Raw genomic sequence first — 18927 nt, 5'->3', positions numbered from 1 at the left:
GGAAGACCGTCTTCACAAAAAAATAACAGAAGGAACAAGAGTCCTATGCGGGCCTAAGGTGAAGGGACAGAATGAAATGCGATTAGGCCAATTTGAAATACACAATAATGTATCAAGCCCGTCACACAGGGCAACAATACTGCGTGGTATGCACTATGGAAGATGTGTTAAGACTGACAGAATGAAGCAGCTAAGGAATAAAACGGACTGATCTAGTAAGAGCAGTCAGTTACTCAGGGCGAGTCAAATTTTTCTCGTTTACCGCTACTAATTTTTTTCCCCAAATCAACAGCAACGTAAAAAGCATTTACTATGGCTAGCCCATCTACTGGCTATTAGTTTACAAGACAACATTCACTTCTTAAAGACTAATGAGGGAAGTACGTTCAGGTTTCTGTCTCAAAACAAGAAGAAAAGAAGGAAAGAACTAACAGATTTTACTGCACATGGGAATCATGAACATGTTCTGTGCCTCTCAGACTTGGGAATGCTGCAAAGCAGAATCTATGGGGACAATCAATTGGGAAAAAAAGAATACAAGAAGGTGCTCACAAAAATAAAACTACTCCTTTTTTTAACTGCACTACAGACATCTTCCAAAACAAACCTTAGCTACAAGTAGGAGGGGTGAAAAAAACCCACACTCATGAAAACTGAAGTATCATGCTGTCGGATCCTTCTCTAGAGCTAGACTTCATGGCATGCTGCAGAAACACAGTAATACAGATTTCTCTCATCTTACTGAATCAAGATTTCTTAGCTATATTGAAAAAGAAAATTATTTCTAGTGAAAAATACCTTTGAGGTGTACTTGTCCATATATATCTCTCCCCCTGTGGATATACATGCACCTCAAGCACCCAAGTTTGGAGACTTTCAACTCCTGCACCTATTTGGCATATACATGCTTTGTCTCACCTCATACTCTACATCGAGAGCAACAAGGATGGCATGAACATTCTCCTCCAGCATGCCCCAAAATAAAGACTCCCATATATGAAGGGACACAAAGTTAAGATAGGACACAATTTATTGGCAAGCTCTCTTGAAAAAATCTAGTTAAAACTAACTCAGTTTCTTCTCGCCTTCACGTTCTTGTGCATTTCCGCATGTACACCACAAATGATTTCAAGTAACATTCATCAATGAGTGGGTGGAGCTGCAGTTGCACAAAAAGCACCAAACTCTTATGGCTAACGGTTAAGTTTTGGAGCTAGGCAAGAAGGCTTAGTCAGTTCCAGCAACCTATATTGCAGCAAGAACAGATTCTTAGATGACTATGAAGATTGCTCAGCCTATTAAGTATAAAAATCTTCCAAAGCAAGCCAGAATTTACATACATTAGAATGGTTGGAACTATGTGATTGGATCTTAGCAGCAGCTTCTGAAACTGTGGACCACGGCTGGTGTCAGTGGTCTACACTGTGCACCGAGGGAGAGGCTAAGAGAATGCTTTCTACACTTTTGCTGTATTTCTTGGCTCTCAAACTGATACGGGTTGTTAAAAAAAAAAAAAAAAAAAAAAAAGTGCATTAGTGCCAGGTGATCAGTTCCAGGAAATATTGCTGGTCTCTTTCACAATCTTGACTCTTCAGGGTTATGGAATTGTCAAGGAAGGAGGAAGCGAAACTAATCTAAGGACCCTGTATTCCTGGAATCCATTTCTAAGTTCAGTGTCTGTCTTCTCGCTGCAAGCCAACTAGCAGTTCAGCTCAAAGGAGCAGACCCAATGCTGTCAACCTTCAGCTTTGTCTTGCAAATGTAGGGTAGAATGATTTGTAAACAGTTGAAAAATTTTCTAAATAATAACTAATGCCCCACAGGCCCACACAGCCATTAGAAATTTGCATTCAAAGCCTAACACATTGACTTCACCCTTCCATCTTGCAAAGTTTATAGCTTTGAGTGTTGTCAACATACACACACATACACACATTCCAGTCTGAGGCATAATTTTAGTTTCATGCCTTGACATTTCCCTTCTAGTGCTGGATAAATCATATGTTTTGGTTTTCTAATATAAATTCTTTAGCCATATGAGACTTCAGCATCTGAGCCGGCAGTGACTTCAAACCTAACCAATCCTCTTCTCAGACACATATCCAAAACAGAATGCGATTCTCCCATTTCTTTTTGACCTAGTCTAAGTAGTAAATAACTTAGCACACTTTCAACAGAAAAAGGATTGCTACAGACATGGCTAGTACTTTGTAAAGGAGAAAAACAGTGGTAAGTCTATATCGTATACTGATAACTGCAGCACACATAGTCAGCTGAACAGTGGCTCTTTTCTCTTTACTGCTTATTTGCTTTAAGTCCAAGGTGAATCCCTCCCATAGGCTCAGACAATGACATCCCACTGCCACTCTGTTTTTTTAAGACTGACAGATATCTCTTGCATCTCACCATTAATCTCAAAACAACAGTTTGGATTAACTATTTGGTTAATCCCACTTTCTTCATTAAAGCCTAGGCAGGACGCTGCAGGAATGCTTGCTTTTCAGATATTGGTGAAACCTAACAGACTCAGACTGGGACACTGACTCTGACTTAGACAGCATATACCTCCAAGTATGAGGGTCACCAACGCTAACTGAAAAACAGATGAAGAACACATTATTTACCAGCAAAATTCCAATAGGTTTTAAGTATGTGATGTCCAGCTGTACAGATACTCTATTAAGATCCCTAAAAATGAACTGATTTGCTTAGCTACAACTAAACCTAGACCTTTAAGGATCTACAATCCATGGCTATCACAACATCACATCTAACTTTCATCATACATGTAGTTCATTACGTCATTGATCTCACCAGGTCACACTGTTCCAGGCATATCTTCCATCACTTTGTTACATTTCATCTAAAAAGTAGTTTTGTTTCGCCCCCTTAGTTTACGCCTGTTCCAGAATTTCATTTTTCTGATGGTTAGAAACGTGCAACTTATTCATAGCCAGTTTACAGCCATCTGCATCCAGGTCCATACTGCTCTTCAATTTCATAAATTCATTTGGCTTCCTGGCATACACATAAGTGGACAATACAAAATGTTTTCCCCATTATCTCTGAACCATCAGAAATTCAGTGTGAAGTTATTTGTTACAATCAACACCTACCTGTAACTATCATTCTGCTTATTATATCTCACTAAGGCAAAAATATCTGCCACACAGTTAAGGATGTTAATTCAATACTAATGCATCTCACATGTATTTTAATACATTTTTTTCCTGCAGCAGATTGCAAATTTAATAAAGGTAAAATCTATTAATGTCTGTAAATATAGAAAATATTCTAAATTATACTAATTTTCCTGTTTATAAAGGAGATCCCATATAAAATTTTATTGTGTTTGATCAACAGTTTTAAAAATTGAACTAGTACCACAAATACAGATTTCTTGCTGTTACGTGAAGGATAAAACGCGCTCTATAGTTTTGTGTGTGCATGTGTTCAACAGACTTGTGATTTAAAATTCTTTTAGTTTATAAAAAAGTATGGATTCTGAACTTGGCTTATACCAAATTTTCCACTGAAGAGAAGATTCCAAAGAAATAATTTAGCTAACAGAATTATAAGAAAATAGAGAGGAGAATTTAAAGTGCAAGTACACAAAAATGCTTTGATTCATAACTTTGGGCAAATACGGGCAAAAAATTCCAAGAAATTCTTATGGTTGCATTGCAAAATATTTTTATGGAATCAACTAGAAGCACCTTGCTTCGATAAATTTCCTTAACACTGTCTCTAAGTTTTCAGTCCTTACAAACAGTGTTAAAGAAACTGTAAGTCTGACTAACTTCATTGGCTGTATGGGTTTGTTCCAGATAGAATGTTGAGAGCTTTGCTGATAGCTGTGATCAGCACTGTCGGAGACTGCCCAATAAAAAAAAGACTTATGATGGGATTCAATGCAAGCATCCAGTGCTATTTAGGATGCTTGACAATATATTGCCTAGTCTCCAGTTGCTATAAGAGGCACAGATCTCCTGTAGGTCCCGAGTCATACCTGCCAGACCTGTACAGACACTTCAGATATGTTGGGACATCTACATCTGTGCTGGATGCTTTTACTTGGGTAACTCAATCCTACCCCACAGATGACATACAGCAAATCCTTACAGGACAGCACAGCTGGATATCTGTATGCTAATTGTTCCCATTGTAGAAGTAACAAAAAAGGGGTGCTATAGTATGTAAGACAGTGAATACGAAGTGCTGGTACAGATTCAGTCAGCTTTGAGATTTACCACATCTGACACAGATCAGTGTCAATCCACAGTGAACACCTTTATCTCTGGCTACTGTCAACTGAAAACATCAGGAAGGTGAAATGACAGCATCGACCAGCTGTGGATCACTTAAAACTACCTAAATGATAACACATCCTTATGGATTTAGGGCACATCTGCTCCTCCAACTCATTATGACACAAAGGACAGCTGAACCTCAAAATGTTTGTTAAGAATCAGAAAGAGTGGGGTGTAACAATTGCATCATAACAAGTCCTCCTAACAGCAATAAGGGAAGAATTACTCCTTTTCTACTAACACTCCGATGAAAAGGTACATCGACTTGGTAAACACTTCTTATTAACAGTATTTAGGTTCCTCTGATATCTACAGGTATTTTTTTTTTTGGTGTGCAATTCTTTTTGTTCTATTCACTTCTTCCATTTAGCAAAAACAGGTCAATATTAAAAGCTTAAATCTAAAAACTACGACCAGCCATGGATGAGACTAGTAAGAAGGTTCTAAAAACAGTTAGTCAGCCTGAGAACTACATTTAGAAGTTGTAGGCTTTGCAGTAATTTTTTAAAAATCAGCAACACAGCATAGACAGAAAAAAAAACATTTTTCTTCATTCCATTCCATCTAGACTAAGAGATGCCAGACTGGGATCTATGGACTACTAATAGGACCCCATGATAAATCCAAGTGACTGGCAGATGCATGTTTGAATCATATTGTCTTCACAGTGTTATTAACCAAGAGTTTGAAAAACACAGGCTGCTAAAATCTGGAGAATATGTGGTTTATGGTCTGAAAGATTTGAGAAACACTGACCTAAAATACATAAATATCTAAAATAAACAGCATCTAAACATTAAAAGGCAATATTCAGTAGTTAATGTCAAATTCATTCACATCATTAATAGAAATCTTTTGGGAATTTGTATTTTATGAAAATGCACAAAATCTAATTTGTGAAGTGATCCAGTTAAATGCCTTCAATAAAAATACAAATCAAAAATCACATTCTTACTTTGACCTTATGTTCTAAGTGGTTCAACATAAAAATTGTTTTATGAGGCAGACTTAAAAGACTCCTAATCAAGCAGCTGAAGGTAAAGAATGCAACTGTCTTTCCAAAATAGTTTTCAATTCCATAAGCAGCATGCAGGAAGGACTCAGGGTAGAATTAAAAGTAATATTGATCTTAAAAAATAAAAAAATAACTAGGAAATGTAAGGAAAAAAGATACGTGTAAAATGAGAGCGAATCATGGATGGCTTGAATGCTGGAGAAGACTCTTGGCCTTCCTGAAATACGATAGTTACAATGTCATTTCCAATATGTCGCTTCCTTTCTACCTGGAAAAAACAAAAGAAAAGAAAAAAAAAAAAAAAGAAAAAAAAAAGGGAGGAGGGAGCAGGGGAAAAAGAAAAAAAAAAAAAAAAAGACACAATGACTTACAAGACATAAATAAATACCTCTAATAATTCTGTGAGAGAATGGTAAAACAATATTCCTAAACTGCAAACAGAAAAATTGTGGTCAATACAATTGAAGCCAACATAAAATTATTACTTAACTATAAGCAAGTAAACCTGGCAATGCCATGGTGCACACACAAGGCAACTGTTAAACCAGCAGCTATTGCATATTTTTAAGTTAGCAAAGCACTCATTATTTCCATAATTAATATTTACAAATTTGGCACAGAACACCTAGCATTCCAAAAAGAGCAAATCCACCACTTGAACTAAACAGAAAAAAACTCCTGATGCCAATTTATTCTTTAAAAACACTAAATGTCCCAATTGGCTTCTGGTTTCTGCTGTGATCTTGTCATCAATCCAAGGCAAAAGCATGAGAAAATTGACACAGAAATAAAAAAAGGACAATGTAATTATGTCATCTAATTATATTACTATCGTAATACATAATATTTAATTATCGCTTAAACAAGGAATTAGTAAAACAAGTAATTTGTGAGTAATTTTAAGTAAATCATTGTGGATATGTGATGCATAGGTAAAGATATGCGCTTATTATTTTTTTCATCATATAATACATAGAAAGGTTCAAGCAACGGATGACAGCACATTTGAGCAAGCAGGCAAGAACCTACCTAGTCAATCTATGAGGGCACCAGCAGTGCTTTAGAGCAAATGCTCAAAGTTTGCCATTAACATGCTCATAAAGGGAATTTCTGTCAAGCTACATGAATTGCTACCTAAACATGAACTGTATGTTATGTATGTGAATATTCTGACAATTCACACACAAGTCTAACTTCCAGCCTTCCTAAATTCTTTGAGGTAACAGTAGATCTTCACTGCTGCAATTACAAGTCATCTGAATAACAGAATACCAAATCACTTCTCAGTCAATCAATTTTGACTCTCTTTGCAAGGGTCTCCTGTACCTTAATAGAGATGATATGATACAGTATTTTCAGCATTAGCTGCAGCACTGAGGAAAAAAATATAGGAAAAAAGAAAGCGAGAACTATGTACCTGCTGCTTGTTCTCTCTCGAATATGGTAGCATGGTTGAAACATGGAACATAATTTCATGCCCTTGAAAAACCGTATAGATGGAACAGGTTCCTGTTGTATCATCTGCAACGGAAGACAACAATCTCAGCAGGAATATGTCCTTTAAGTTTTATAAAGGTCAAAAGATATTTCAGGGCCTTCTACCAACCCTTCTTTAGTCATTCTGATCCATTTTAGAAAATGTCCACGCTGCATGTTTTATGTGGGTCCAAAATCAAGCTTGCAACCTAATCTGCTTATTCACACACTTAAAACCTATGACATCCTTTAACTAGCCTCCTGAAATCACACATGGTTCTTCCAGCCATGATGTCCTACAATCATGAAGAAAGTAACATGTCAGGTTATTCTTCACCCCACTCCAATATAAAATAAAATCATTCACCTTGAAAATACAGGTTACATAAATACTTTTCCTCAACTGTATTTCACACCAGTGATTTAAGCTAACCTGACTTTTCCCTGGTGAAGCAGAGCGTTTAGCATGCACATGAGGAAGTCTGTTTTGGCATTATTTCTACAATATACATAATATGCACATGCAATAAGCAAAAACATTTATACTGCAGCCCCCTCCCCCGTTTTTGGTTTTGTTTTTTTTTTTCAGATGAGTTCTTACTTTTAGTGTCCAGTCCTCCTCTATAGCCTGTCCAGCCTTTCAAAGTAACTGTGTCACCCAAGAGATGCAAAAATCTTTGAAAGCTTTCACTTCCAGTTTCTACATGTGGAAGGAAGAAACGTTACAACAGAAAAGCACACGTACTAATAGAATACCTACAAAAAATAATAAAGAAATAGTAACAGGTCCTGCTTCCAGGACACGAGGACGTTTCAGCTGTATTAGTTTCTCCTCATGTCATCCAAGCCTTCTACCTCTCCAGGAAAAGCATCCAAGCCTTGCAGAATAGGCATTAGCATGTGACATTAAACAGTGACCTCTTTTGCTAACTCCAAGACACTGCTCAAGCACATATAGAACATGATCATGCTGCAAAATAAGAGTGAAAGAACTAGAACAACAGTGACTTCCTGCAGGTAATATGAGTTGCCTCCCTTTTCTAAATCTTACTGCTTCCTTTTTCTAAATCTTACATTGCATAGTCCGTTTCTAGAAAAGAAATTTCAGTATCTTCCAAGTTGTAACAGTAGGTTTCCTACAGCGACCTTTTATAGAAGCAGAAGGTTCTATGCTACAATTTTGCCCCCAAAATGAACATGAAAACCTCTGTTCCCAAAACCATCACCTCCCTTCCGGCTTCCATATCTAGACACTATCCCACATTTTTTTAATTTGGATGAATAAAACAATTAAGAAAAAGGTGAAAAACTCACCATTGCTGAACATTTCATCATCTGTAAGCTGCCCATCCTTAGCATAAAGGACTCCAAATTTAAAATTCACAGGTCCCTGAGAAATAAAACCAAATATTATAGGATAAACAGACAATCAAACAAAAGACCTAAAATAATGTTTCCTCTAAGGACTTGTATATACATCTTTTGTATACATCCTACACACGGGAATACACACTTCATACCAGCTCCATTACATGCTCAAGTAGCAGATACCTAATACTTTACTTTTGATCATAGATTATGAATTTTATGATATACTAAGTTGGTGATCTATTAATAAGATATATTATGCTGCTGCTTAAAATGATTTTTTATCTCATATGTTGCACAGAAATACTACATTTTTTTACTGCAATAAGCAATTGATATCTAAGTTGTTATAAGTCACTAAGTGCTAGGAGTGATAAGTTAACATTTACCTCTTGCTCTTCAAGAACCAGTAAATCCTGTAAACAAAACAATATCTTTAGCACACTGGTACCGAAGACAGCACAAAAAAACCCTGTAACGTACTTGTATATTTGTTTAATTTTGAAGTAGCCAGTTCAACTGATAAAGACAGTTTATTTTGTCACTGTAACCCTACTCATCATTATTACCCTGCTACTGAAAGAAACAAACCAGTAGCATTTATACTTAATGACTTATTTTTCCAGAAAATAATAAAAAACACAACCAAACAAAAAAAGAAGTCACCTCCTACCTTTTGTATCTCAGGATGAAAAATTTCCCTTGGGCTCTTCTCAAATTTGTCAAGACTCATAGCACTGAAATGCAAATGAAATACTGCTTTATAGGAGAGCAAGTATACATTTCAACATTAAACCGTTAACTGGTTGTAGTTAGAACCGATTTCAAAAAGAATTGTTCAAAAAGCCTTGCTTATGTGGAATTTTTTGTGGAAGAGCCATTTATATCCCACAATACTAACCTCTAAGACTTCCTAAAATCCTTTTGGATTTTAAAACCAGAAATAACTAGGACCCTGCACGGAGATCAGGTTTAAATGTACTGTATTTACTTATAAAGCACAGAATTTTATTCCATCGATGATCCTTCACTTTGGCTTTATACATAATCGTTGTGAGTATTTTAGGAAGACTCAATAACCTATTCTATTTCATAAGCTTCTCTTCTATCTCTTCTAAAATAATTCAAGGCAAGTCAAATGAAAAACGAGCCGTTCAGCATCAAATTCACGCACCAAAGATCCACAAAGAGAACAGGAAAAAGTATTTAAATAAGTAGTAAGATCAACTGCCTCAACCAACAGAAATACCTAACTTACAGCATTTTTTCCTAACTCATGTTTCTACATTTACTATTATTTTTGCCCATTTTTTCCCTAGCATTAATTTCTGGAGCTGCACAGCATGCCAAACGCAGTCTGTCTGAGGCACAGTGAGCTGACACAGAGGTCACATCTGATGCCCCTTTCCATCATTGCTTATGCTAGGTCACCATGCGTACAGGATTTCCTGTAGTTCCCTTTGAAAGCAATTAAAATGTTACAATTAATTTACAAAAAAGCAGGTTTATCATGTAACTGAAATTCTTTGAGGTTGTCTATACCTAGACTTATGCTGGCTGTGAACTGGGTGAAATGGCAAAGGACTATCAACCAGGCCCGAGGGAAGGCTCAAAGGATGTAAAAGCTTAAGAATAGTCAGGGAAGGGATTTTAGTCCAAGCCCAAGTGGGCAAAAGGAGATGACGTTAGTCCTGCTGCCTGCAGGTGTGTGGGAAAAATCACCTTGAGGGGGGGAATTACGAGAAAATTGCGTCCTAACAGAAGCGTAGTATTACAGAAAGCTTTTTTAGGGTAAAACACAGCTATGGCCTTCAGGATGGTTGGCATGCACAGAATCTGTATCACCACAGATGTTCCCTAAGCAACACCTCCTGGCAGCTCAGCGCACGCGGATAGCGGTGACAGAGGACGGTGCGGAGTGGAGACACCACGGCCAGGCTGTCATGCTCCCTTTCCCCATGCAGGAAAGGGAACCAGATGGCACCACACAGCTGATAAGCTGCATACCAGTTGTCACACGAAGAATCCAGGAGACGTCTGTGGCTGAGCCAACCATTATGGTGAAATTACTTTCCTCAGCTGAAATAATCTCATTGTAATACTAACGCACACCTCCATCTCAAAGCTGCCTGCTTCCAAGGTACTACTACACCTCACTGGGCACACAACACCAATTAGTAACAACAATATGCATGACTAAAGTCACTCAAGCTCCGCCTAAATGTGATGGAAATGGACTGGTCCTGGACTGAAATTAAGTCCAAAGCAGGGGGGAATTGTCTAAACTCCCCGATTACCCAACTCTGATTCAGTGTTCACAAAGCTAGGTCAAGCTGACTCACTCTCTATAGTTGTTATGAAGGGACTTCTCACCAAGGTAGTCAGCCATGGGGAGGATGAGAAACAAAGAACAGGTAGTGAAAACAACGCCATTATCGAAGTTATGCAGAAAGAAACCTTCAAGCGAGGAAAGTTCTGGCTACGAGAGGAAACAGGATGATAAGGTGTTGCAATCCACTGACATCAACAGAAAATTAGTTGAAAATAAGACAAAGATAATTGCCTTATTCTTAGTGGGAGATCACAACCTCCAACTCAAACAGCCCCCCCAAAGGAGGGCAAAACCCCGCCTAAGGAGCACGCGTAGTTAGCAGAGAACTTCAGCAGTGCTATCTGAGGATACATACTGATTTGTATTAGAAGTGAGAAACTCGTAACTAATCCTGCGTATGATGAATGAATATGCAATGTACTATGAAGTATAAGAAGTAGGCAGATGAGGGGAGAAATTAGGGAAGACTCCATCAGAACTTCTGGGATCCGTCGATGGGCTGAACCTGTCTTCTCCCCCATAGGGACACCTATCGGGTAAGAACTTTGTTTTATGCATGCTAAATAACTAACTCATGCTAGCTGTTATTAGCGATTATGATTTAGTTGTATGTAGTTTAGTTGTATATAATTCCAAGCCTGTTTTTGCAGAGAGTCCCTATCACTGGCAAAACCTTAATTTGTCACGATTTCCTATTAATAAAGAGTGTTATTTTGTGAACTGTTAGTGTGAGTCCTTTGTGGGCACTGGCAGTTGATGGCAGCAGGTAATACTTTCAAACAAAGTGGGAAGACCCGCTGAGGGGTCCCCCTAATGCTGCTAGTGTGTTGCTCTGAACAAGTCAGTCGAATTGCCCTTCGATCCAGTGGGACTGTTCAGTGAAGGGTCCCTGTAATGGGACGCTGACAGACTGGTCGGGAACAAGGGTCTCTGCTTTCCTGGGGCACTAATAGACAAACACTTGGGGTTGAGAGGATTACGTACCGCTCCCCCCACCCCCCCCACCCCTTCATGTGACAACGTGGCACACACCTTGGGAGAAGCAGGGAACAAGGTCTGAAAGAAGCCTGCACTTTCCTTGGTAGAGTAGTGAAGTGTCAGAGGATGGAACACATGAGGGCACTTCAGCAAAGGAGTTACGACTCTCGTTAACAGAAGACAGTTTCTCCACCCTGGGATGCCTGACCAAAAATGTCTGTGTGGGTGAGAGTGGACAGAGAGGCTGGGTTAGGACGGGCGGCTAGGAAGAGGTATTTCAGCACTGGTGGGCAGACACGGAAGATCAGGTGCTCACGCAGGTACAACATGCAGTACTGACAACTGGGAACGCTACTCAAGCTGGTGCCATAGGAGCTAGAAGACAACATTTAGCTCATCTTGATGAAAAAGATGAAAGAGATCTGAAGTGTTTCCAGCTCACGATCTTGACACTCCAAACAAGCCACAGCTCAGGAAATCAGAATTAAGACGCAAGGCTCAATGGACCTGCTAGCCCCTCTGGCAAATTCAGTGGTCTGGGACCTCTCGGACATCTTGTACAGGTGTTGGAAAATCCAGATTTGATGGTACTGACTTCACATCCCAACACACGCCCTGTTCCCAGAACTCTCCTCTCACATCAGGACTGGCAGTGTTATCCCACGTACCAGCTTCAACCAAGCAAGAGGCATTCGCTCATACTCTATAGTGACCAAAGGTTCTGAAGACATGCAGACTTCTCGTTTACCTGGCACATGCTACCCATTTGGCAAACAAAGACACTTTTTATGGGTTTTCAGAGGAGGTAAAATCCTTACAGAAGATGCATTTGAAGAGGTTAGTGAGGAGGTTGAAAAAACACACCACATGATTAGATTGTAAAAACTGCAGATTAAGTTTGAACGAACACTTTGCAAACAGATCTTCTACCACTTCAGCTGATTATAAAGTTGAAAGACATGGAAATGGTGTCAAGCTTCCTTACTTTATATTCTCTTCTGCCTCAAAAGAGGCAGGACACAGTACAAGCATGCCCATACAGACGCTGGCTAAAGGAAGGAATTTTCTTGGCTTCACTGTGTGTAACACCCATGGTGAGACTTACAGGGAGACCATTAACTGAAGACATAACTCTTGGTTTCTCCCCTGTTTGCTTCCTCCTGCTAGGGTCACAAAATAACCACCCCTCCAGTCAGTCTCTGCTGTTCCTTAGGTCTGTTTATTGTCTCTCTAACTTAAAAAGGTATCTCTTCTCACCTACTGCAGTTCCACTTAGCACCTGCTTTCCAATCAACCTGAGAACAGTCCCTCTGCTGAAGAAAAAGGGCTAAGGATTCTTCTCCACTTTAAGATGTCACTTTGATTATTCCAGAACAGGCTTTAAAACCATTTTTTGCTGCCTTCAATCATTAAGATTTGTAAACCTGTTTTTACAAATCTATCACCAAAACCATGCAACATGAGCTTCTGAATTACAGGACAAGGCATACAGACAAATATCTTAACTGATAACTTACTTGGTAATACATACCTTAATATAGATTTCACTGATAATGTTTTTGTGGGACTATAAGGCAGACATATTTTCTGAGTACCCTGTAAAGAAAAAAGCTAGGAGATATTACAGGACATAGTGAATTTTTATGTGTATTCAACTATGAATATTAATAAAAACAAGTTAAAAAAAAGAACAAAAACGTGCTAGTTTTACTGAGCCATATTTACTGCTTGTTTGAAAAGGGGAAAAAAATAAAGAAGAAAAAAGGAATGTGAAAAGTCATGGAAGGTGAAAAAAATTATTTTGTACTTAGTTTTGGCTACCTTGGCATGTGATATAAGGACTGCTGACACTACTAAAAGTGACAAGCTATTTCTTTAAAAAAAAAAAGGGGTGAACCACGTGTGCATGCAGGAGTTTTAGATTAATTGCTTGGATAAAAGGCTCTTATGGAACGTTAAGTGAAAAGAATAAATAAATCATTAAACAATATTAGTGAAAACAGTATCACACCTGCCTATTTTCTTAACGTTGTATACTGCTTTTAGAATTTTTGTATGAAGTCATTGCCTAAATTGATCACAGGGCATAAACAAGAACAATTTAGGCAACATTTCTAAAAATAACACAGGGTTGCAGGTAAGAACAATTTAAAAATATCTGACATTACAGATTTATGTCCGAAAGTTTAGTATAATGTTACCTACAAAGCTAGTTTAATTTTATCTGCTATGGTGGAGTTACATATTCTTATCGTATAAAATGAAAACATATGTATTAAATGCTGAAATTCTGAAGAAAGCAAAAAGGTCTGTGATAAACATATCCAAAACAAACAAGCAAACAAACAAAAAGTCAGAGCAGCAGTTAAGTATTTGTTTCTTACTGTTTTTCTCCACAGTATTGAATGGTATTGAGGAACACGCTGATTATTTTGGTCAGACAGTACAACAGACAGAAAGAAAGGGTTCTTCTCTGCATCTGTACCTATATAATTTTGATGAACTGTTAGGGAAAAACAAGAAACATAGTGAGAAAGAAGACACACATACCTGCTCACATGCTCATACACAGACATGCACGCACAGACCCAGACACACACATGTATAAATGTGTAAATACATGCATTCATGTGTAAAAATATATACTTATCTACATAAATAATTATGTATTTACATACAGATGAGTAAAAAAAAAAAAACAACCAAGAGATAGGTACAGCCCTCAAGGCCAAGAAGGGTTTCAAAACATCTCTTTTTGATGGCTTACAGAAACCCATTCCCTGTCTTCAGGTTGAAAATACATGAAACAATAATTTGTTTTCTGTACAGAAAATGCATTAATACTAAATTAACACCATACTTCTTTCCATATTTAAATAACAGCAATTCAAACCTACATTACATTTTCATTGATCAAAACTTCCAATCCATTTGCAAAAAGATGATTACCTTTCCCTAAAAAATATTTGAAATACCATCGTGTATGATACTCTGGGTTTTCCAAATGCACGTCCGTTCTGTGCCATGTACCTGGAGTATAGTCTGTATTCTGAAACAGAATTGGGAGACTGTCAGATCAAATGCCAAGTGCAAAAAAAGAACATAATATAGGCAAAAGCCAATCAAGAGCGGCTGATTCACCAGAAGAGCTTTAGCTGTGTACTAAAAAGCAAAGAATTATTCTGAAGTCAGCTGTTGTGCAGATGATACTAAAATTTCTCCCTCTCCTTCTCCCCTGCAACCCCACCCCCCCCCACCCCCCCTTTTCTTTCTAAGTAACTACGGTCTTTTCCTATTGTACCACCCCACTGAAAAGAAGATATTTCAATTTGGAATTTGAAGACCAGTGTTTTTAAAACTTTTATATAAATAATCAGAATTCTGCCTTCAACTTTTTATTTTCTCAGTTCTTCCCAAAATAATCCTCAAAGACTCCTCGCTAGACCAGAGCATGCTCTTTAAGTTCTTCCATGTTGTTTCTGGATAGGCCAGATAAAACCCCCAAGCATCCCTCAAGTCCTTTTCCACTAAAAGTTCACGTATGCAGAGAAAAAGCCATTCTCCATATCCATTCACCATATGGCCATTCATCACACACTCAGAGAATCCTTCTGTGATACAAGCTAATTGAACTTCATGAAAGTGAACTAAAAAGTGTGCAGAACACGACCCCCCTGAGAATCAATGCAGAATAGTTAGATTGCTTTAAACTCTGCACCCAGTGCTGCTGCAAACAGATGATCATTGTTTACTGTTAGTATTAGTTCAATACAAGCTTACCAGGACCTCTCATATATTTCAAGAATATGAGGTCTTCTTTCTTTCTTTCAATATTAAGATATCTACAGCTGAAAAAGTTTTGCAAAGGAAGATAAAAAATGAGGATAAGTAGAAACCCAAGTATCACTGGAGAGGTTACAGGGAACACAAAAGAACTGGAGCAAATGACTCTCAGGCTCCACTCAGCTTCTTTATCTCTTATTTAAAGATAAGCATAGCTGCTGAAAGACAACTAAAGGGGAATAAAATGAAGCTATAACCTCATCACACTGAAGGAAAAACTTAAAAGCACAAAGGCTGAAAACAGTAGTACCTGGGTTCAAGCAACCAGCTTGTAGTACCACCAGGACACCAATATAAAGTGATGAACTAGAGAATGCAAAGTGTTATTCAGAAGATAGGTCTTTTTCTTCTAACATGATCAGGTGAGCAAAACATTACCAAAACTAAATGGAATACCATTTTTTCCCTTTAAAAAAATTAAACTGTCAAGACCACATAATCTTGAAAGAGCAGCTAAGCTAGACTTTGGTGTGGGGGGGGACGACCCACCATCTCCCTCCTCTTAGATTCTCACATTCTCCTATTATTTACCATTTTCAAGTCCTCTTTCTTAGTAATTGAATGCAAATACATCTTTTAGTGGTGAAGAATAACTGAAACAGAACTATTTCTGCAGCTTTCTATAAGTATCTTTAGCCACTTACCTCACCAGAGGAGCCGTTCTCCACACGGAACCGTCCAGCTCTTTGAATGGCTCCATCAGCATCACTAGATATAAGCTATAAGAGACATTAAGATAGAAGTTCTAGTTCCAAAAATAGCCATATAACCAGCAATCAAAGTTTACCATGGCTTCCTCTTCTCCCAGGCATTATATGACTACCCACAGGGAAGGGATCAGCACAACTACTACTAATTAGACTACAGATTTGGAATGACCCAATTATAACTCTAAGGAGGCATGAGTGGGAGAGCTGTTCACTCTTTTGCTCGATCCCATACTAATCAGAAATTCTCCTGTCTCAAGATTTTGGCTGCGCCAACACACAGAATGCCTACAGAGGGACTTGTCCACTTTCCAGAAACTGATCTCGAAGCTTGCACCTTTCCAAACAATGAGTCTTACAGATGTGATGATACTTGTCCTCTCAACCTTGTTAAGGCTAAAACTCTACTTGTTGGCAGTATTATTGGGACTAGCAGTCTTTTACTGCATTTTATTTATAGATTTTTTCAGGAGATGGAGAGCAGCAAGAATCTCCAAACATAACAGTGATGATACTGAACAACATAAGGTACAGGAGATGTCCTGGTCCGTTTCCAGCATTAACACCAGAAAATATGGCTTGTTTCCAGCTGAAGACTTCAACAGTTTCATAAATACTCTAGAAAGAATGCCTGGTCTTTTTATAAGGGAATCTAGAGAGTCCCAGAACACTGAAACTCTTTGTTAAAAAAAGCTTCTGAGAAGTCAGTAAAACATAGGGTAACATAATTCTGATGTGTTCAGCAACACTGCTTAGGTTCCCTACAAAAGAAGGAGAATGCTGCCAACGATATTGCATGTTACTCCTCTCAAAACTGTAAAAAATGAGATTGTCATGTATCGTACCAAACTTACAAAATGGGACCTGAACAACAATAACCGATCATTCTTTGCTTGCATCTAGCAATCCATATTATTCTAGGATAATACTTTATCCCTTTAGTTGGTGGAAGGGTTATCACAACACTTGGAAGTTCTCTTTGCTGCTTGCCAATTTGAGGTGATCTGAGGCTATGTCAGGAATAAACTAACATGGCTAAAACTGCAACACATACTGGTGTCTTGTATAAGTTTGAAGAGAAATTTTATGGACAACTGGTTGTATTGCACCAGTGGGAAAGACATAAGAAAAAATGTTTAAGACAGAGACAAAATAATTGTGCTGTAATAAATAAAAGGTGGAAATAACTGAGCAATTGAGATGCTGCTGAGGAAAATATTAAGCAAGAAAGGTTCAATATTAAACATCTAGAAATCTGAAAGGGTAACAAGCACCTTTATACATTCATACTCCGAAAGATAAAGATGCACTTTCATAAAATACTAGCAGAATTTTAAGAAAATTGATCAAAACACAAGTCCATTTGTGTGAGCTTACTGTGAATTTATAATTACCAGTATTTTTTTTCTTTTCCAGCAGAAGAATCTAAGCACTAGTAATGAAAGACCCGCTCAGCAGAAAGCAGTTCACTTTTTTTTTTTATTAAAACACCCCCTCTAATACGTGGAACATACAGAAAGAAAAGAAAGATACCTGGTGTTCTTGCAATGCGACTTCCAGCAACTAAGCCATCAATTTACGAACATATTAACGAATATACTATCCAAGAAATTTAAATTATGACTATAGCTAGTAGAAAAATAGTGACTTATTCTCACAGTAAGAGATCTGGAGTTCAGTTTCTTTACCCCTCACCACTTCTGTTTTCCTGTAGTAAGTTTATGTAATTTCAGTATGGCCTTGTATACAGTGATGTTATTGTTAAGTGCTGACACTGCTATTTTCACCGCAGGGAAATGTGTCTGTGAGAAAAATGAAGTGTCAACTCAATCTTTGAATTTGAAGCAAACACAGAATAACTGGCAGATTTTAGGGAAGAGTTTTCAATATCCTTATTCTGACCAGTTCTTTTAATTTTAAGCCCTCTCCCACTACTCTGAGGCCTATACACATAAAATCACACACACACATACATATGTACACAGACCAGCACACATAGTTTAACCCACATAATTGCAAGTACTTTTTCAAATACTACCCTAATATTTTGCAATCTTCAGCTTGTAAGAGGAAAAATGGCTCAATTTCCACCTGGAGGTAAACATGGTATCTATATAACACTTCCTGTCCTGTTATGATGAAATATTCATAAATAAGGTAGTAAAAAGATTTCCTAGCACAGGTGTAATACCTATTCTGTGAAGCCTCTTTTTATTACCCTGTAACTTTCAAGTCCAGGTTAGAAAGCACATTTCTCAGACTAGATCAACTTTTTAACTTGGAAATGAAAAAGATTTGAGCTCTGCATTATAAGCTGCCAAAATCAAAGGACAGGCTATGTAAACTTACAAGCTCCACTGATCCATAATGCTTTCTGCTAAACTCTCCACGTCTGCAACCCAGATCTTCAGAGACAGAGCTGGAATAGAAATGCTTCATCAGTGTACACAAGTCAACTAGCCTTACATCTCCTGCAACATTGTACCTTGCCATTACCATACACCACTCCTGCTGAACAAGGTTTGCAGTGTATAAACCCATTACTGCAGGGAACCCTTCTTAAAATATACACAATCTCTAGCAGCCATTGCAGTCTGGCTTTCATATTACCCTCAAAGGAAAAGAAATGTCTGTGTCCTGAACAGAAGCAAAAGCTATGATTAAATTAAATATTTAGTCATGACGTGATCAGAGATCCAAAGTGGGTGGTGGTTTATAAACATGTTTGAAATCTGCATTTAATCTATGGGAAGAAAAACCTACAGTAAACTTAATGCCTCAAACAGGACATCTGCACTATTCTCAACTCACACTTAGTAAGTTGCTACTGTATTTTTCCAGTCATTTTTTAGCCTATGCCCAAAGAGAAACCAAACAATTACTTTAATTGAAAGCATA

The 18927-nt window shown here is 37.9% G+C and overlaps 1 protein-coding gene across 10 annotated transcripts in view; it reads right to left on the bottom strand.

Annotated features, from left to right (window-relative positions):
* GARNL3 (GTPase activating Rap/RanGAP domain like 3) overlaps positions 1-18927 on the bottom strand; it is an 83268-nt gene that overhangs the window by 29411 nt on the left and 34930 nt on the right. For 2 of the 10 annotated variants that reach the window (XM_080401445.1, XM_080401447.1), the window contains exons 2-13: positions 18379-18448; positions 15967-16041; positions 14429-14528; positions 13864-13982; positions 13011-13090; positions 8843-8906; positions 8559-8585; positions 8116-8191; positions 7403-7501; positions 6743-6846; positions 5485-5593; positions 3117-3162 (exon numbers count right to left, since the gene is read on the bottom strand). In XM_080401445.1, coding sequence (XP_080257571.1) covers positions 3117-3162; positions 5485-5593; positions 6743-6846; positions 7403-7501; positions 8116-8191; positions 8559-8585; positions 8843-8906; positions 13011-13090; positions 13864-13982; positions 14429-14528; positions 15967-16041; positions 18379-18448 — 969 coding nt within the window. Of the gene's footprint in view, positions 1-3116; positions 3163-5484; positions 5594-6742; positions 6847-7402; positions 7502-8115; positions 8192-8558; positions 8586-8842; positions 11031-11921; positions 12151-13010; positions 13091-13863; positions 13983-14428; positions 14529-15966; positions 16042-18378; positions 18449-18927 lie in introns of all 10 variants that reach the window. The other 8 variants (XM_080401448.1, XM_080401449.1, XM_080401450.1 and 5 more) reach the window with 7 other exon arrangements.

The sequence above is a fragment of the Falco punctatus genome (assembly GCF_963210335.1).
Source record: "Falco punctatus genome assembly, chromosome: 9".
Lineage (NCBI taxonomy): Eukaryota > Metazoa > Chordata > Aves > Falconiformes > Falconidae > Falco > Falco punctatus.
This window is presented reverse-complemented; position numbering and strand designations above follow the sequence as displayed.